The 20140-nt window shown below is 48.7% G+C and overlaps 3 protein-coding genes across 5 annotated transcripts; 1 reads left to right on the top strand and 2 right to left on the bottom strand.

The window, feature by feature from the left end:
- Positions 1-10050: 10050 nt before the first annotated feature.
- LOC127760049 (uncharacterized) lies at positions 10051-11286 on the bottom strand. The gene has a single exon (XM_052284259.1). It carries the CDS (start codon positions 11012-11014, stop codon positions 10256-10258), a length of 759 nt encoding a protein of 252 aa, XP_052140219.1. The 5' UTR covers positions 11015-11286; the 3' UTR covers positions 10051-10255.
- Positions 11287-12314: 1028 nt separating this feature from the next.
- On the bottom strand, positions 12315-19055 carry LOC127779262 (8-amino-7-oxononanoate synthase-like). 3 transcript variants are annotated; one of them, XM_052305995.1, is made up of 12 exons: positions 18762-19055; positions 15637-16038; positions 15227-15339; positions 14988-15095; positions 14642-14880; positions 14513-14554; positions 14324-14411; positions 14110-14243; positions 13439-13527; positions 13082-13232; positions 12936-13004; positions 12315-12638 (listed from the first exon to the last, which is right to left on the bottom strand). In XM_052305995.1, the coding sequence occupies exons 2-12, from the start codon at positions 15830-15832 to the stop codon at positions 12515-12517; spliced, it is 1353 nt and encodes a 450-aa protein (XP_052161955.1). In that variant the 5' UTR covers positions 15833-16038; positions 18762-19055; the 3' UTR covers positions 12315-12514. The 3 variants fall into 3 exon arrangements, with proteins under 3 accessions (XP_052161955.1, XP_052161968.1, XP_052161961.1); XM_052306008.1 differs by having other exon boundaries at positions 15637-16012; XM_052306001.1 differs by lacking the exon at positions 18762-19055 and adding an exon at positions 16094-16225 and having other exon boundaries at positions 15637-16012.
- Positions 16166-17758, top strand: LOC127779253 (anthocyanidin 5,3-O-glucosyltransferase-like). Its single transcript, XM_052305989.1, has one exon. It carries the CDS (start codon positions 16166-16168, stop codon positions 17579-17581), a length of 1416 nt encoding a protein of 471 aa, XP_052161949.1. The 3' UTR covers positions 17582-17758.
- Positions 19056-20140: the final 1085 nt, after the last annotated feature.

The following is a 20140-nucleotide window of genomic DNA, read 5'->3' as shown; positions in this document are numbered from 1 at the left end:
CTCTATGGTAGATGAGCTGGACCGTCGATGCCCAACAATTAAATGAAATGTTGATTGCTACATCAGAATTCAGTTCTCATAGTTCCCTAACTTGTTTGGCTGTGCAAACATATGGTTATGTGGTTTTTTTCAAGGTCATATGATCATGTTGCTATATATTTGCAATCATTTTTTTATTAAAAGGTCACAAAAGTTTATTTGTGTACGCCAACTCTTTCCCTCAGTTTACTATGTAGCAGTACCACATTTTAAAGCTTCTATCTAGATGTTCCTGTCTTGGTAATGATATCTACAGTGGTGGGGTCCTGGAAAGAGGAGTTTAGATATATAGACACTGTCAAAGTTTATAAAATGAACTTGATACTTGGGGGTCTACTGCTAATTAGTTATTAGTTCATAACTGAAGATTTGGAATATCTAACCATATAAAGTGAAACCAATGCAAATCATGAAGTGCCTGCTGACCATATATCTCTTCCATCATATTAATCAGATTAAAATAGAAGTCATTTTGTGTAAATGTTAACCTACTGTGCTTGTTGTTTCTCTCCATGCAATAAATATGAAGTGTGATCTTTTTGGTACAAAACCAATTGATCCTTGCTATCCCCATCTCATATTGTACTTCTGTTGGCTAGCCAACATTTCTAGGTGCCATTAGAGGTACTCCACACGGTTTGCAGAAATTCCTAGCAAATTAAAACGGTGAAGAAAAACTTGAGTGTCTTTGTGGGGGTAGGCACAGGAAAACAATAATAATACATGGGAATGGAAACTATAAATCTAATATACCACATGCAAAATATTTGTGAAACTTTTGCTTTTCTTATTAGTGATGGACTACCTTGTGCAATCTTGCTATTCCTTGTAAGGTACAGTAGATTATTTAAGCTACTTTCTGCTGATTTTGATATCTAACAAGCTTCAGGATTGAAATCCTGTGGTAGATGGTTAGGAACTTAGGTGTTGTCCTTGATTCCCTAATTCAACTTTTGCAATCATTCCTTTTGACAATATGTTTGTCACTGTGAGCTATGAGGTGAATGTTTAGCATTCTTCTTTTATGGTCTTATGGCGAGGAAGTGTTGTAGCTTCATTTCTTCACTATATTCCTTTTTTGGCAAGGACTTCTTCTATTATTCTTGTGGGCTCGTGGTTACTGCAGTTATTTTTTGATTGATACCTCTTGCATTTTTTCCCTCAATACAACTTATGTTATATTTGTAACAGTACTTGATATTTTGATAACTGAATCATAACAAACTAAACCAGTATATATCCGACGGCTCCTATTTTTTAGAATGACGTGTGCCAATGAGATGTTGAGAAAGCTTACTGTTTCATTACTTTAGATTCTTGAGGCAATGTCTATTGGGATTTGAACCCTTGAACATAAGGGATCTATCTCCTGATCCGTATGTATGGTGCCGTTACAGTGACTTACGGCTCTCAGTTGTAATACGTACTGTTTAGTTGTAATCTGCAAACTTCCCTGGGCGTAAGAGAGAGTTCTAAGTATTGTAATCTGCACACTTCTATAGGCTACTATACTTGCCTATCTTCATCTATGGGTCTGCTCATGTTGATCTGTGAGTCGGTACGTTACATCTTCCGTACCCAAATTAATGAATTATGAGAGCGAAAGGTTACCTGCTTCAAGATTTGTGATAATACTATATAGTCTCCAGGCCTTGTGCTGTGGTACATGCTTGTACCAGAATACCGGATGGAATTATATTTGCTTTTGAAGGGTTGCAGGGCCAGCCAAGCCAAAAGCGTCGGTCAGTCAGTCTGAACTCTGAAGCCTGTAGCTTGTGTACACCGTTTCTTTTTGCTACTACTCCATTTGTCACTGATGCCACACTTGCCCCTTTTCTTGTCCAATGCTGCAGCCGCTTGAAATGAACTGTGCTGAATCGGCATTCGGCAAACGACGGTGGAGCACGGGTGCATCGTGACGAGGATGACACTATCACGCCGGTGAGCACTGAGCAGGGTGACGATGTCGGCGACTCGTAGTACAGGCGTACTGCTACCGTATCCATCTACTGCTGCTTCCGGAATACGCGTCTGCCAGTTCCATCATGTGCGGCTTGGCTGGCTCCCACGCGGAGCTGGAAACGGTCGGCAGGAGGGGACAATGAGCTGGGTGGTTGCCGGTCGGGGGTGTGTACACTGTGCGCTGTACAAGTATACAGAGCTGCAGCAATTGCACGGCGTGGATTTTTCTTTAGTAATAAGAGAGCAAACTAGGAAATTTATAAGAGCAGTTGGGGTTGGGCCCTCAGCTAACACTGCGGTATTATAGCGTAGCCAAGTCGGGTAACTGTACGCGTAATAATGTCTTCTTTTTTTTTGGAAAGACAGATACAGATGAGATGGTAGTACTGCTAGTAGCTGCCACGGTGCAGTAGCGTTGTACTGGATTGGTACTTCACGCCCGACGAGCAAAGCTGCGACCATGGTAACGGTGCGGAGGATCGCGCTCCTCTGATGTAAAGTTAGCGGGACGTGCGCCACTTACGTTTGGGCCCAACCTTTATGGGTCCCACATGTCAGCGACAATGTCCCTATGACGTTATGTTAAAGCAGACTCATCCCGATGCGGATTGAGATACTTTAACTTACTTCGTTTTAACTTGTGTCACTCTATCTAAGGGCATATACAACGATCCACTCTGCTATGTAGTCTCAAGTCTTTATGTCGGAGCTCAACCGAGTTGGCAGCCAGTCGTGTGGTTCCACAGGACGTAACTGTGCTTGTAGAGGAAACAATTTCCTCTCCATTCTTTAGTTCGGGAGGTGCAAAACCACTACTCGGGACCACGCATTGGGGGAGAACCGTAGCCTTGTGACGTGCTTGGGGAAAAGGAGAGGTCAAGGAGAACTTGCTGTGGTGATCGTCGCCGCCACCGAGGTCGCGTTGCCGCTCCATGTCGCAGATGAGGTCGTGTCGCCGCTCCAAGTCGCCACCGCTAAGGTCACCGCCGTTCACCACCGTCGCAGATCTAGCGAGGTCACCCTCGGATTCAGCTAGCTTGTGGCCAGATCCGCCGCTGCCAGTGGCCCCTCGACTGTCGCGAGAAGGGGGCGGGAGGGTAGAGCCGACAGATGCGGCTAGATCTGCCGCCGTCGCCCAAAGAGAAGGAGAGAGGGAGAGCGACACGTCGGACGAAGAGGAGGAAAAGGGGAGAGCCGCCCTCAAAGCTCGCTGCGGTGGATGGGGAGGAGGATAATGGCGGTGGAAAAGGGAGGACTATGTAGCGGTGGATGGAGAGAGGGAGAGGCGGAGTACCTGATGGGGAGAGGCAACGCCAATTTGGTGGCGAAAGAGGAGGCGACGACGGCGAGACTTGGAGTCGGGGATTGGGTTCGGTGGCCGGTGGGGAATTGGGGAAGAGAGGAAGTGGGGTAGGTGAGAAAAAAAGAAAAGGAGGAGAGGATGATATTGGGTCCTTGTGTAGTTCAAGGGTATCTATCTATTTCTTTTTGTTGTTATAAGGTCCAAAATATAAAATTTCTAATTGATTCAATAACTAAGGACTGACGCATAAATAACCAGGAGCCAATAAAAAAAATATACTCGATAGTGATCTCCATTGTAGATTGTGTGGCTTTCATGTGTTCTTATCCTATTTGGCACGTTGATACTACTGGTACAAGTGGCCTTCATTGTATATGCCCTAATAGGTTCACATACCAGTAACTTAAAATCAGAGAAAAATAAGTTACAGGATTCTCGTCATTAAAATCAGAGAAAAATAAGTTACAGGATTCTCGTCACTAACAATTTTGTGCAGTGATTATTTCTACACCCCCTCCGACCCTTGCGTCCTTGTCTCTTTTTCTGTACGAGTAAAGTGTGTGACATTCTTCAGCTCCCGTGAAGTGTCCGTGACTTGTATTTTGACCTTTTTTTTTATTTTTATTTTGCGTTGGTAGTTTTTCTTTGACCTTCTGAGAAGTGTGACTGAGAAGGGGAAAATTAGTTATTAGACCTTCCGGCAGTCCAGGCTAATTTGAATACGGCCCATAAACCGGCCCAGTCTCAAGTGAAGTACCAAATGTCCAAGGTGCTAGTCCTTCGACCTTACAGAATGCAGACTTCCATTTCGTTGTGAACAATACTCTTAAAATTTTAAGAAGCCCATCGGTTTTCTTTTTTTTTTTTGAGAGAAGGCAAGAAGACGGAAAAAGTACACCGAAGGTCCCTCAACTTGTCATCGAGTTACAAAATCATCCCTCAACCGCAAAACCAGATATCCGGCATCCCTTAACTAATCGAAACCGGTCACAAATTCACAATAGATCCCTCGGTGGTTTTGACCCGGTTTTATCCTACGTGGCGGCTGAGTCAGCGTGGGATCCACGTGGACCCCATATGTCAGGATGCCACGTCATCCCTCCCCTGCCTCTTCTCTTCCTCGGTTCCTCCTCTCTCTCTTCTCTCTTTTTTTCCGGCGAGAGAATGCCGCGGAAGCAGAGCACTAGCACCACGCCGGTGGCCGAAGCTGGAGGAGCTCCTGCGGCTGCCCGCCTCGGTCAAGCGAGTTGGAAGGGATGGAGGAGGCGACGGGCGCTGGAGATGTGGGGCCGTCTGATGGTGCTTCGCTGCCGGTGGTGAAGACGACGACAGAAGGCGGGAATGCGGCGGCGGCGGCGGCGGAAGGAGCTCCTCCAGCTCCGGCCGGTGAAGCATCTAGGCCCACGTTGTTAGTTTTGGTAATTAATGACAAGCACTAATTGTGGACTAACCGTTGTCTTTGAGCTATATATTTTAAGTTAGGTCCACGCCATATGTGCGCATGAATGATTATCAATGGACTAAAATTGACGGCGCAAAGCAAAGAGAAACAAGAAGGTAAAACTAGTGCTTTAATTTAGAATTGATCGAGGTGTAGGACGATCAAATTTGCTAGTTTATTTTTTAGTTTCACCGTACTATTAAGAGGGGTAATGACCTAGCAAAGAGATGATTTTAATTGCCATATTAGGTCATTATGCATTTAGACTTGTGCTCGCTTTTCATCACACACACAATCACTTGGGATTTCACTGGGTTCGGCCTGACCAGGGGCGGTCAGACCGGCCACACAGTGGCGGTCTGACCAGCGTGCCCTGGCCGGTCTGACCGGCGCCATAACGGCGGTCTGACTGGCGCATAAGGCCGGTCTGACCGGCGGCACATGCGCGGTCAGACCAGCCCCCTGGAGGCCAGGATGGTGCTGCTAGGGATGGCCGATACAGAGCCGAGGGAGTCGTATTCGGTCAGACCGAGCCGATGGCGGTCTGACCGAGCCAAGGCTGGTCTGACCGGCCACTCAACCTCGGTCTGACCGGCCAGGCCGATGGGGCCCTCTGACAGCACTACAACGGCTAGTTTTCTAGCCGTTGCAGAGTAGCACGGTCTGACCGGCCACATACCTCCGGTCAGACCGGCAGAGCACAAAGTTGGGGGATTTCGCCCCCAACGGCTAGTTTTGGTTGGTGGGAGTATAAATACTCCCCCTCCAGTAGCAAGGGGGCTCTCTTGGCATCCAATTCAATTGCATACACCCCTTGCACCTCTCTCACACCCACTTGAGCTTTGTGTTCATCCATCTAGTGTGTTAGAGGGTTGATTAGCCAAGAGTCAAGTGCGTTGCTTCCATTTGTAGAGCTAGTGTGGCACTTGATTGATCATCTCCACGCCGGGTCATTGCTTGTTACTCTTGGAGGTTGCCGCCTCCTAGACGGCTTGTGGAGGAGTTGCCCGGTGTCCTCTCCGAGAAGATTGTGGAGGAGGCCCGGCGCCGGTTTGTGAGTGGTTTGGAGTTCACCACCTTCGGAGTGAAGGAAGAACTTCCCTAGTGATTGAGGCTTGGGTAGTCCTCTCTGTGGGCCGGCTCCCGCCTTGCCCACCCCTTGACGAAGGGGGCGTGCGGTGGCTTCGTGGTTGAGCGGTGGAGTTGGGCTCGCCTCAACGGGGAGTAGGAAACCGGCGAGTTTCCGAACCTCGGTGAAAAATCTCTTGTCTCCTTGTCTCATTTACTTGTTGCATTTACATTTGTGCAATTTACATTTCTAGAGACATACTAGAGATCTTTTCACCCTAGGTTTGCTAAACATTGACATAGGAGTGTGATTTACTTTCCTAGTGATATAATTGAGCCACTATCACCCTAGCTTTGCAAAACATAACTTAGTTACTTAGTTAGAGTTGACCCTCACCAAGCCTAGCAACTTAGGTTAGTTTTGATTAGGTGTCATTTAGTTTTAAATCGCCTATTCACCCCCCCTCTAGTCGACATCTCGATCCTACAGCCGGCCACCGGCGTGGTGCTCGTACCCGCACGCACCACCTGCACACATACCATCCGTGGTTAATCCCATCGACCATCGAACACCATCCCATGGCCATGCATGCATATGCTGATATGCACTTGTTCCAACATTATATATTCCATTGGATTGTGTCTTGCATTATGCATGATGATGCATTGCTGATTTACCGTGCAATGGTTGACACAATGCGATTCTAGAGGAAATGGAGTAGACGACGGCGACGTACCCATGGTGCCGGAGCCGTCGGCGCCGCCGTACAACGTGGCGGTGCCCGGGAGCCAGTCCGACCTCGCCGGTGCAACGCAGAGTGCAAGAATGGCGAGCAGGTGCAGGACAATGTTCCCGACATGATCTAGTCCTGTAGCTAGCTTGGTCTCCTGTGCAGGTAGATGGGTCATGTATAGTCCGATGGGGAATAAAACACATTAAGGTTTGCGTCCAAACTTGCCAACTAAGAGCTCATGGCGAATGCCCTTGGTGAAGGTGGCGATGATGACGTCATCGGTGATGTGGGAGATCTTGTTGCGTTGCTCGGAAAAACGTCGGATGTAATCTCGGAGGGATTCTCCGGACTTCTGGACAACGTTATAGAGATCGAACTGAGTACCAGGGTGTTCAAAGATGCCCTGGAAATTGGCGATAAGTGGTCGCGAAGTTCCGCCCAAGATCCGATTGTGCCACGGGGTAGCCCATGGAGCCAGGACCGGGCATAATCCGCTAATGCTACGGGCAGATAGTTTGCCATAGCTTTGCTGTCTCCTCCTGCTGCGCGAATTGCAAGACCGTAGACGGTGAGCCAAGACTCAGGTTTAGTGGTGCCGTCATACTTCTCGATTCCAGTCGGCTTGAAGCCGGCCGGCCAATCCACTCGACGCAGGTCGCTTGTGAAGGCAGCAATTCCATCCACGTCGTTGTCGTAACGATCTGGTGAATGGGGGACGTAGCCTCTTTGCCGTGCGGCGCTGGTTGATAGTTTCGCGAAGATCGACGGGGCGCCTACGATGTGGGGAGCGAGGTCGTTCAACCCGACGCTCCCTGTGTGGTTCGGGAGGCGAGTGAACAGATCGCTCGTCGTGACCCCTGTTCCTGCGACTGGATCCCGCGCCGACGACGCTGAGGCTTGGTTGGTGATAGTCTTGAGATCGAAGAGGGGGAACTCGGCTGCCAGTCGGCGTGCGGACGCTTGCAGAGTTAACCGGGACTGAGGCGGTGATCATGGTCTTGGTCTGGTTCAAGATGTTGACGACGTGATTGGCTTGATTGAGTGCATCTTCCTTGAGGAGGGTGTCGAGGAGGGTGATCGCTGCAACCGCGTTCTGTTGAGGGGTGCGAAAAACCGTTGTTCCCTCGACGTCTTGCTGCCCGATAAGTTCTCGTGCTCGTTGCCTGGCATCCAAGGCGTGCTGTCGCCGGTCCTCAGCCTCTTTTGCAGCCCGTTCGTGTTCCTGTTGCTCACGCTGCAGCCGTTCTCGCTCTTGTGCTTGGCGCTCCTCTTCCAGTCGGCGTCGTTCGGCTTCCTGTTGCACGCGTTGTTCTTCTGCTTCTCGGGCTTTACGCTGTTCTTCCATCTCGTTGTCAGCCATGAAAATGCCAAAGTAGAGAGGCGTGTAGTTATCTTCAAAGTCTTCGTCGAAGTCGTCGAGGTTGCGGTAGTCGTAGTGGTAGCCGAAGTAGTCGTACTCAATGATCTCCGTTGGCCGTGAGTCGACGCCGGGGGAGCTGAGGTAGCCATCCAGTTGTTCCGTCGAAACCGTGCCGAGAGGCTGGAGTATGACGCCGACTTCCCTGGAGCTAGGCTAGATCGGGGCCGAGGCCGGATCCGGCCTAGACCTACGGGGAGAAGACGCCCTTGTGGTGAAGACAACAGCCAAATCGTCGGGGAGTTTCATCAGGATTGGCGGATAGGCCCCATCGTCTTGATTGGGCCGTGTTAGAGTAGATTGGATCTCGTCCGAGTGGTTTGAAGCCAACTCGGGGGAGATGATCTTGGGGTAGATCTCGGCCAAGTTCGGGATACCGAACGGGGCGGAGATCTGGCCTCTTCCCGACTGGTTCGAATCCGAGTCGAGGAGAGAAATCTTGCCGAAGTTGTTGGTGATAAAGTCGAGGCTGCCGAACCGGAACGCCTGCCGGGAGGGAAGACGAAGTCGTCAACGTCGGAAACGAAACCCATCGCACTAGTCGGCGAAGAATTTGACGCTCCCCCTACCTGGCGCGCCATTATGTTTCTCAGAAGACCGGTGACAGTTGTATCGATGAATGGCGGGTGCAGGAAGCGGAGCACGAGCACCACCACCACGCTGGTGGCCGGAGCTAGCTGGAGGAGCTCCTGCGGCTTCCCGCCTCCGGTCAAGCGAGCTGGGAGGGATGGAGGAGGCGATGGGCGCCGAAGATGTGGCGCCGTCTAATGGTGCTCCGCCGCCGGTGGTGAAGACGACGACGGAAGGCGGGAATGCAGTGGCGGCGGAAGGAGGATGAGGACCGGAGCTGTCGTCACTCCTTGCGACGATGAGGACGGCCTCGAGTCCGCCGAGAGCAGCGGCAAGGCTCGTGAGTCCACCTCTGCGCCCATTGCCGCAGCGCCCGGCCCGCCGCCGCTCGTCGCCGGCCTCCCAGCTCCTCCCCCACCGCCCGCGCGCCGCTCCTCTCCTGTCGCCCGCTGCCGTCACATTCCTGCCTTCCGTCGTCGTCTTCACTAGAGCCGGAGCACCATCAACGGCGCCACATCTCCGGCACCCGTCGCCTCCTCCATCCTTCCCAGTTCGCTTGATTGGAGGCGAGCAGCCGCAGGAGCTCCTCCAGCTCCGGCCACCGGCGTGGTGCTCATGCTCCGCTTCCGCAGCATTCTCTCGCCGGAAAAAGAACCAAGGAAAGTAAGAGAGAGAGAGAGAGAGAGAGAGAGAGGAGGAACCAAGGAAGAGAAGATGGAGGGGAGAGATGACGTGGCATCCTGACATGTGGGGCCCACGTGGGTCCCACGCTGACTCAGCTGTCACGTAGGATAAAATCGGGGTCAAAACCACCGAGGGATCTATTGTGACTGGTTTTGATTAGCTAAGGGATACCGGATATCTGGTTTTGCGGTTGAGGGATGATTTTGTAACTCGATGACAAGTTCAGGGACCTTCGGTGTACTTTTTCCCAAGAAGATTGCCTTATATGGCACAATTCAGTTTTCAGCCCAATATGAATTTGGCACATAAATGAACGGGCCCATGTCTACGGGTGCGACACCAGAGAATTGGCAGTTAACTGGAAATTCCACCTGTACAGTGAGCACCGAAAAAATTAGAGAAGATTTAAAGCAAAGATCACAGACATTGAAATCGAATTCAAAGGAGGATCATCTGGCATAGTTGGGACTTGGGATTTGTTAGATGCTAGCATGCAGCGGGGGCATCGCTCCGTTTCAGAGTGAATAACTAGCAGAAGGCGAGCTATATAGAGCTGGATGCATCATCGGATCTTAAAAAATAAAAACCAGTTTCGGTTTATAATCCAACGTGGTGCCAAGCAAGCACACACGGAAGCAAGTGTGGTTGTTAACCAACCAAATCTGCCAAGACAGAGATGATGCATTCTGGGTAACATCAGAAAAGGTTGTATAGATGCAAAACAATGGTTGTTAGCCTCTGTTATAGCCTACCGAACTTTCCAGTGTAACGAACTGGAGTGGTTGGGTCGTGATCATCCTATCTATAAACCGTTGTATGAAGATATAATTAATTAAGTTGCTCGTTTTTGCCATTTGAACTCATATAATAACACCTCAAAAAGTCAATCACACAAGAATCCAAGTTTAATTAATACAGAAAAAAAAACCCCAAGTAATTAAATCTAAGTGACACGAAAATATCAGCCCACCAAGAGATTATAATTATAGAACACGATCGATGGATCCCCAAATCCCATCTCGCGAGCGAGCGAGCGATCAGCTGACGCTGGCGACACAGTTCGTGCTCTTGCTCTGCACGGTGGACAGGGCGCTGACCTCCAGCGTGATGGAGCAGTTCATCTTGATGTCGAGGTTCCTCTTGTAGATCCCCAGCACGTTCACCCTCCCGCTGATCTCCGTGTAGCTGGTGAGGTTGTAGTCCTGGCCGAAGATGAGGTCGGTGGCGTTGACGTTGGGGGAGATGCGGTCGGCGAGCACGTCGAGCGTGACGTTCATCCGCACGGTGCTGTCGGCGCCGACCTCGCCTTCGGGCGCGTACGCCACGCCGACGGTCTCCCCGGCGTAGTAGAAGTCCGTCTCGCTGCGGTCGAACCGGAACGACGCCACGTTGGGGTTCCGGAGGGAGACGTCGGCGTTGAGCGTGGCGTTCACGGACACCGGGTGCCTCGACGTGCCGAGGTCGCCGTCGAGGCCCTCCAGCGTGACGCGGTTCATGGTCAGCTCCGGGTCCTTCACCTTGAACACCGTGAGCGCCAGCACCAGGATGACGATGCCGACGACGACCGCCGAGGTGACGCAGCAGCCGCCGCACCAGATCACGCAGCGCCGCCTGCGGAGGTACTGCGGGGAGCGCGGGCGCTTGTTGGCGGCGGTGTCCCCCGCCGCCGCCGCCGCCGCCGCGCGGGCGGCCTCCTCGTCGTCGTTGGCCGCCGGGTGGACGGACGGCGACGGGAGCGCGAGCGGCCTCGCCGGCTCGTTCTTCTCGGCCTCGCCGTACGGCCCGACGGTCGCCATGGCGCGGAAGCAAGCTTAGCTTAGCTTAGCTGATCTCAGGTAGTCAGGTGGGCGATGGCGCGCGGCGATGCTGGTTGATTCGTTTGGCGCCGCGTGTGGCGGTGGTCTTATACGGTGGATTTTTACGCCTGGTCTTTGTGGGCGGGCTAAGCTACGGTGCGTGTGGCGCGCGCGGTCGTGACGGAGCGGAGCGAGCAAACACGGGCGAATGCTTGACCTCGCCATCCGTGGGTTGCTGCTTAATAAAATTGGGGGTTTCGGCTGACACAAATTGACTTGCGGACTTCCAGGTCATCACTCTTGCAGTCTCGTTCGAACCTTTTTGCAAACACGATTTGTAGAAAACCAGTGGAGTTAGCGATACATACACGTCAGGTAGGGCACTAGCATATGGCTAAAAAAATACTTTTGTATTTATCTCCGTGCGAGCGAGGTTATATAAGTTTGCAATCTATGGTTACTCTTTTTGTTCAAGTGTTTGGTGCTGCTTTTTTTTTTTTAAGATAATGATTTAGCTCTGCTTGGCGTAACGGAAATCAGAATTACCATTTGGTGTCTGGCTGGTAAATCTCCATGGAGCGATACGTACTAGAAGGTTGCGTTTAACAGTGACACCTGACACGTACTATGTTCTGCACGACGAAATTTGTGAACCGACAAGGTGAAGGGGACATGGGTGTAGCCCGCAGGGTAAAACTGCGAGGCTGTTTGGTCGCAGAAAGGATGCGCTTTTCGTCAACAAACCCCAATTAGGAGGCTTATTTGTTTGACCTTAAGCACTTGACTTGGTACACTCTTATGGGCTATTTTGCTCTTCATGCTCCCATAATACGTACGCAATTTTTATCTGGTGTAATCTCCCAATCTCGTAGGCTCTCACAGAAGCCGGATCATTTTAGGTAGCGTAATCTCCTCAATCTCAACTCGGGACAAGCCTTAACACTGCTGACTGCTGTACGCCGTTTTTCCCCCTACGGGCACATGGATGCTTTTTACTGAGCAGTGCAAGGTTACATGATTTATTCTCTGGCTCCACATTTCCACAGCTTAATTGTTGTGCTAGTCGGTCTGTAGGATGAGATTTATGTCGTGTAATCTTCAAACACGACGGGAAGGTAATATTAATCAGTCAATTTTCCGACTTAATTCTTTATAGATAGCAAAGATCATAAAATAATACTTTTAAATCCATTGACCCAACTTGTAGGGTATCAGGTAATCTTCAAACACGACGGGAAGGTAATATTATTAGTCAATTTTCCGACTTAATTCTTTATAGATAGCAAAGGTCATAAAATAATACTTTTTAAATTCCTTTACCCAACTTGTAGGGCATCAGATCATATAAATTATGTTTCACATCGTGGTGATACAATCATACAAACATAAATAAATGGATATATGCAAATAATCGCGTCAACTAGAATCAACTTATCCCCTTTTCCTCGTATCAACTAGCAGGGCATCAGATATTGAAACTGAATTCTCCGATGGACTTGCTTAAAGTTTTGACGCCATAACATATGTCTGCTCATCATGTTTGTCAGGAAGCCAGGGTGATAGTGCATCTACCAGCCTTTTGATGTCATCCAAGGAATGAGAAGCGCTTAGAGTTATTCGCAACCTGGCAAGAGATTGATGGAAACCAAAACATTTAAGCTTGGTTGATACAAGTCCTAGCTCGTTTACAATATTGATCAAAATAGGACTCATACAGTACAACAAAACCTAGCAGGGATACCATCTACAGAGAGCACAGTGCCGTAGTACAAGAAACCATATTAACTAAAGCAATGTATACCCTGAGCTCTATTTCAATTACTCAGTTTATGATCCCTAATCAACACCGGTTGTGATTTTTTTTTCTTTTTGTATAAATTGACACAGGGATGGAAAATGACAGGAAAAGAAATACTACAACCTGCACGAGTTTTGTGGTACTGTGGGTGGTCGAATTGGTGTAACATGAAATCCAGATCTTAGCATATGCCTGAAGATTTATACGAAAAGATTAGAAACTTTAAACAAATAAGACTAGCAATATACAAAAATGGAAGAAATGAGAACCTGCCAGCCCTAAGTGCTGCTTCTTCGCTTCCAACTACAATGGAAATTATGGGACTAGTTAAGTCGAGTTTGGTCAAAGAAGCAAAATACTGCACATGCCTCCAGATCACTGATCTCCGCCATCTCTCCTTCTTTGAGACATGGAGAGCAGCTGAAATAATTAGAAAAGATTTCAGTTACTTAACCATACCATACTCTACAATGAACTATTATCTTAATGATATGCACAGGTGTTTTTATTGAAATCTTCATTCTTACTAAGCAACTAATGTGAAATTAATATGGTAGCAATGCTTATGCCTTTTACCCTCAAATGAAATGTTGGTGCTATAATTTAATATTCGATGTGAGTATTACCATACACAGAGGCAACTACTGGAACTGGCAAAGCAGTTGAAAATATGAATGAGCGGCCACGCGATTGAATTAGCCTCTTCCATCGGTTGCTGCACAACAAATTTCAAATAATTGCTCATTAAGTCAGAAACTATCACAGGAGATTCTGCACCCAAAGTACAAAGAAGCGATGTGATGTTGAGCGTTCACAATCTATGTGGACAATACATTTTGACTGTGTATAAGGTTAAATATTTGCGTGACAAGTTATAACCCAGTTACCCAGATGACGTCAGCAAAGAGCATGGTTGCAAAGCTCTCATAAAACAGAATGGCAACAGATACAGGTGTATCAAAGTGTTTGGAATTAAAAGATACACTCTGATCCAATGATCCAAGCGTATGCTCCCACACTCCTATTGGCTTTGATAATTTGATGGGCACATTGCTCAGTTCATATGTTTGCAGTAATATCTGTCCAACTGTCTCAGATATTCTGTGCATATGCACTCCTTCATTTGTAAGAACTAAGAACACATGCTTCACTCCCGGAGTATATATATATATATATATATATATATATATATATATATATATATATATATATATATATATATATATATATATATATATAAAATTATGCCAGCTCTTTCCTTGGTATATAATATGGATATGGCATGATAATAGATTACCTGCAAACTATAAAACCACCCTGGCAGCCAGCAGCCTTACTTAGGGTACCAACGCTTATGTCAATGTCATTTTCGCATCCAAACAGCTCGGGTGCACCACCACCATTCTCGCCACAAACAAGTGTTCCATGTGCCTTCAAAACAAAAATTGCAATATAACTTGATCACTATCAAGGCCTATAAAAATCTACTTGAGAGGAGATAAAATACTAACATCGTCGATGACCAACAAAAACCCATACTTTCTGCGTAATTTGACAAGTTCTGGTAATGGAGCAAAATCACCATCCATGCTAAACAGGCTGCATTTTTTATCAACAAAAATTAGCTTCAGAGTTCAGAATTTGATACTCTGATACTATGCACATGCAGACAAGTCAATTTACTTGGAAACGTTACTTGCCTATCTGTGACAACAACTTTCTTTTCAATTGAGCAACTGGACCTGCACATGTATTCATTGATATGGTTAATAGATAAATCAGTTGGTTGCTAATTTATGTATGTTATGGCAGGAAAGTGAAAAGCATACAGTAGGAAATCAAGATGATGCATGTCACAGTGCTTGTAGACAAATGCTACTACTTCTTGCTGTCGCTCAACAAGGCGAATTCCATCAATGATAGAAGCATGGTTGAGAGCATCCGAGAAAACTGCAATTCTCTCACCCTCTGCAGGTTTTCTCCCAACAGACAAAAGAGAGCTCACACTTCCCAGAGCAGTCATCACAGCCATGTTGGCAGAAAATCCTGTTGGGCAAAGAAGGCAATCCTGTAGAAGAACTCTGTAGTAAGGATGCATAGCTTAAAAAATGATGGTCACTTCATATAATTTCTGCAAACACAGGTGTTCACGTAAAATAAAATATGATACTGGACCTCCTTTTTCTTCAACTCTGCCAAAGATTCCTCCACCAATTTGTGATAAGTAGTATAGCCACATATCAAGGCAGAGCCCCTAGGTCCCATGCCGTACTCTTGAGCTGCCTAGCAAAGAGACATGATGTTAGTAAAATCAAACAGAAATTATTTTCTTAAATATAGAAAATCAAACAGTAATGCAGTATGCAAGAAACTCGATAGACCAAACGATGGCTAGAGGTACAGAATTAGCACACCTTCACTGCAGCCTTGCGGATTGCCGGATGGGAGCTGAGGCCCATGTAATCATTCCCGGAGAATAGAATGAGTTTCTCATCCACCTCCTCTTCTTGGCCAGTCGCTTCACCACCTAATCAAACCAAACTTTGCCATGAGCAAAGTCACTGAAAACCCAAATTCACAACGAAACAAACCAATATTTTTCTTGGAAATACGCAAAAGACTTGAGTATCTCTGTATTAAAGATGAACAAACTATATTTCGATGGAAGAGGTAAATTCATGAGCAATTTGCCTTTTGGAGGTCTTGAGCCCACGAATAATACTAAGTTACACGGAATTAGTAGTAGAAAGGGGTGAAAAGGGAGCTGAATTTTGACATGCATCCCTGCAGGGAAGTAGTAGAAGAAAAAACAGTTGGCAAGTACCTTCGGCGAGCCATTGGTGGAGGGTTGCGCGATCGAGCTGGATCTCGACGGCGGCGCGGTCCCATGGGCCAGGGCCGGCGAAGGTTTCAGGCGGCGCTGGAGGTGGCGCGAGGGCGATGGGACGCGTGGCTCGCAGGAGGTTCCTCGACGCCAGCCTTGCAAGCGCGGCGTCCACGAGCGCGTCCCACTGTGCCATTCCGTCGAACAGGAGGCGGGCGCTGCTTGCGCGGGCGGGACGGAGAAGCCGAGGCGAGGCCGCGACGCAAATGGTGCGGTCACGCACACCGAAGTGGACGCACACGGAGTAAATATAGCCTTACCCAGCAAATTTCCCGCCTTCGTCACCGGGAGACGGAAATGGTTCCCGCCTTCGTAGCTGGAAGACGTAAATAATTAGATCACCTGAAAAGAAAAAGGAATTAATGAAGCCGAAAGAATCACAAGGCAAGTGACCAACCAGTGACCACACCGCAACTGAGATCTCTCTTCCAAAGGACGATGAAAGTGAGAGCTCCTGAGTCCTGAGCTAATGGAGTCCAAGCCCAGCCGCAACGTCGTGCTATACGCCGCCATGGGCGCGGGTCACCTGCTCCCCATGGTCGAGCTCGCCAAGCTCTTCCTCACCCGCGGCTTCGACGTCACCATCGCCGTCCCGGCCACCCCCGGATCGGGCACCACGGGATCCCCCACCATCGCCGGCATCGCCGCCTCCAACCCCTCCATCACCTTCCACCACCTCCCGCCGCCGCCGTCCTGCGCCGACCCCGATCCGAACCCCCTCTTGCTCATGCTCGACGTGCTCCGCCGGTCGGTGCCCTCCCTCGCGTCGCTCCTCCGATCGATCCCCTCCGTCGCGGCGCTTGTCCTCGACATATTCTGCGCCGAGGCAGTCGACGCCGCGGCGGCGCTCCACGTCCCCGCCTACATATACTTCACCTCGGCCGCGGGCGCCTTTGCCGCTTCCCTAGGCCTGATGCACCACTACTCCACGACTACCACCAACCTCAGAGACATGGGCAAGGCGCTCCTCCGTTTCCCCGGCGTCCCGCCGATACCGGCATCGGACATGCCGTCCCTCGTGCAGGACAGAGAGGGTCGGTTTTACAAGGCGCGGGTCAAGCTGTACGCGCGCGCCATGGAGGCGAGCGGCGTGCTGCTCAACACGTACGAGTGGCTTGAAGCGAGGGCCATGGGTGCGCTCCGGGAGGGAGCTTGCTCCCCGGACCGCCCCACCCCGCCGGTGTACTGCGTCGGTCCGCTGGTGGCGTCAGGCGAGGAGGAGGGAGGAGGGGTGCGGCACGCGTGCCTCGCGTGGCTGGACGCGCAGCCGGCGCGGAGCGTGGTGTTCCTCTGCTTCGGCAGCATGGGCTCCTTCTCGGCGGCGCAGCTGAAGGAGATAGCGCGCGGGCTCGAGAGCTCCGGCCACCGGTTCCTGTGGGTGGTGCGGAGCCCGCGTCAGGATCCGGCCAATCTGCTCGAGCATCTGCCGGAGCCAGACCTGGCGGCGCTGCTCCCCGAGGGGTTCTTGGAGAGGACGGCGGACAAAGGAATGGTGGTCAAGTCATGGGCGCCGCAGGCCAAGGTGCTACGCCACGCGGCGACGGCCGCGTTCGTCACGCACTGCGGGTGGAACTCGACGCTGGAGGGGATCACGGCGGGGGTGCCGCTGCTGTGCTGGCCGCTGTACGCGGAGCAGAGGATGAACAAGGTGTTCATCGTGGAGGAGATGAAGGTGGGCGTGGTGATCGATGGCTACGACGAGGAGATGGTGAGCGCGGAGGAGGTGGAGGCGAAGGTGAGGCTGGTGATGGAGTCGGAGGAAGGGGGGAAGCTACTGGAGAGGCTGGCCGTGGCGAGGGCGAAGGCCGTGGAGGCGCTCGCGGAAGAAGGGCCCTCGCGTGTGGCGTTTGACGAGTTTATCGATCGTTTGGTGACGTCCGAGTGATCAATCACTCATCGTTCGGCATTTGGGCGCTTAGCTTACCTTGTTTCCTAGAGGACCTGAGAAGATGATGCGGTTCGTGTTAGCGGACGACCGTGTTGGACTTGCACTCTGTGTGCTCCTGCGCCTTCTGCCCCGTTCATTCACAAATAAAAAAAGTTAGTATCTGTGTTCGCTAAATTACTTGATGAAGGTTGATTCTAGACTCCAGATTTGATGCTATGAGTTCCGACACGAGCGCCATCCTTGATGAACACATATAGGGTGTGTTTGGTTGCTTGCATCCCTCTAGCCCAGCTCATCTCTCTCATCCAGGCTAAGTTTAGCCTAGATGAGGAGATACACATGCAACCGTTTGGTTATTTGTATCAGTTTAGCTTAGCCGGGATGAGATTTCGTTTGGTTACTTGCATTAGAGATATGATTGGGTTGAAATTTTGTTTGGTTGGTTGTATGGATTGTGTGTGGTTACCTCCTCAATTTTACAGGGTGAGGTTACCTCTACCAAACATATAACTAAAAACCATATTGCATAAGCCTAAAATACGGTAAATTGTAATAAACATCAACATATCAAATTCAATAAACTAGAGAAAAACAATTTATCGCACAAATAAATTCAAGCAACGGCTGTAAAGAAAATTATGTCGGTAAACATTAAACTTTTGTGCTAGGCACTTTGATAATACTACTTTGATATCATCAGTCAATGGATAAGTGTGAAAAAACAAAAAACAAAAGGAGAAGGAAAAAGAAGCGTTGATGAGCAGCAGCTCTCTGCCCTACAGCTCATCTCTCTTTGCCTCACTGCTCGTCGGTGAAGCTCACACAGCTCGCCGCTCTGGATCCCTGCTATCGCAGCTGCTGGATCGGTTGGTTGCTCGCCGGATCTATAGGCTGGCCACCAGATCTGGTCGGGATTGAGAGGGAGTGGCAGGTATTCAGCACGGAGATGACTGAGCTGTCAGGGAAGACAACGACGGCGACGACCAAGAAGATGAAGGCAGCGTTCGAAGCAAGGAGGGAAGATAAGCCACTAGTGAGGGCCGGCCAAGCTTGAGGCCGGAGGAGCTTCGTCGGGACCGGTCAAGCTCGAAGCCCGTCGTGCTCGTGGTCAGCCAGGCGATTGGAGGCGAATCAGATGGCGATGGCTTGAGGGGAGGAGAAGAGATGGAGAGCTTACGCAAATGGAAGAGAAAGGTAAGCAGACTCACGGCCCCCGGCCCCGCGCTTGCATCCGCGCATGCATCCCCGCACCCGCGTCTGCACGAACGGAGGCTGGCTGAGTAGCGAAGGTCGATGTCCGCGTTTCCTCCGAGCCTGGCTCCGGGGTGTGATTTGCACGAGTTGAGCCTGGCTCGGACGGATGTGCAGGCAACCAAACACGCCATTGCCTGCATCCGCAATGCGAGCCAGGCATCATACAGGCAACCAAACACACCCATATCCGCCCATGCCGTTCTGCCTTCCCTCTGCATTTGAGACCAACGGCAAACTTTGCCGTTGCTTTCCTGTAGGCCACCTATCGTGGATCAAGGGCTGCACAGCTTGGCCTCACCAGTGATTAATTAGCACCTAATCAATAGACCATGTGTCAAACAAAATCAGCGGCGGCAGAGTGCGCAGTAGAACAAAATAGATCAACTGCTTTAACTGAACAATATGAACAAGAGCCTTGGTAAATCATCTATCTATTATCTATTATATTATTAAAGAAATAAAAAAAGGAGCCTCCACGTTCGCTCTCGTGGCCTAGAAATTCTCACATTAATCAAAGAAAAAGAAAACAAAAAGAAATAGCTGAAATTCGGAATTAAAAAATAAGGAATATTAGAAGAGAAGACTAGAGTCCATATAGAAATACAATTTAGAAATAGCTGAAATTCGGAATTAAAAAATAAGAAATATTAGAAGAGGAGGCTAGAGTCCATATAGAAATACAATTAGAAAATAACTGAAATTCGGAATTAAAAATAAGGAATATTAGAAGTAGAAGTATAGAGTCCATATAGAAATACAATTAGGAAATAATAGAAATTCGGAATTAAAAATAAGAAATATTAGAAGTAGAGTATAGAATCCATATGGAAATACAATAAATAAAAAAAATAGAAATTTAGAATTAAAAATAAGGAATATTAGAAGAAGAGACTAAAATCCATATAGAAATACAATTAGGAAATAACTAAAATTCGGAATTAAAAATAAGAAATATTAGAAGTAAATTCGGAATTAAAAATAAGGAATATTAGAAGTAGAGTATAGAGTCCATATAGAAATACAAATACAATTAAGAAAAAAAATAGAAATTCAGAATTAAAAAAATAAGGAATATTAAAAGTAGAGTATAGAGTCCATATAGGAATTTAAAACTAAGATTCGGAATAAAAAAGAGCCTCCACGTTCGCTCTTATGACCTAGAAATTCTCACATTAATCGGAGAAAAATAAAAAGCAGAGTCCATATAGAAATATAATTTAGAAATAGCTGAAATTCGGAATTATAAAATAAGGAATATTAGAAGAGGAGACTAGAGTCCATATAGAAATACAATTTAGAAAT

Source organism: Oryza glaberrima, chromosome 1 (genome assembly GCF_000147395.1).
Source record: "Oryza glaberrima chromosome 1, OglaRS2, whole genome shotgun sequence".
NCBI lineage: Eukaryota > Viridiplantae > Streptophyta > Magnoliopsida > Poales > Poaceae > Oryza > Oryza glaberrima.
The sequence above is the reverse complement of the archived record's forward strand: the minus strand, read 5'-3'. Positions and strand labels throughout refer to the sequence as shown.

Coding starts and splice junctions, on each gene's coding strand:
- LOC127779262 (XM_052305995.1), bottom strand. CDS start 15,832: ATGGCACAGTGGGACGCGCTCGTGGACGCCGCGCTTGCAAGGCTGGCG. Junction 14,555..14,641: donor CATCATCTTGATTTCCTACT/GTATGCTTTTCA, acceptor ATACATGTGCAG/GTCCAGTTGCTCAATTGAAA. Junction 12,639..12,935: donor GTACCACAAAACTCGTGCAG/GTTGTAGTATTT, acceptor ATCTCTTGCCAG/GTTGCGAATAACTCTAAGCG.
- LOC127760049 (XM_052284259.1), bottom strand. CDS start 11,014: ATGGCGACCGTCGGGCCGTACGGCGAGGCCGAGAAGAACGAGCCGGCG.
- LOC127779253 (XM_052305989.1), top strand. CDS start 16,166: ATGGAGTCCAAGCCCAGCCGCAACGTCGTGCTATACGCCGCCATGGGC.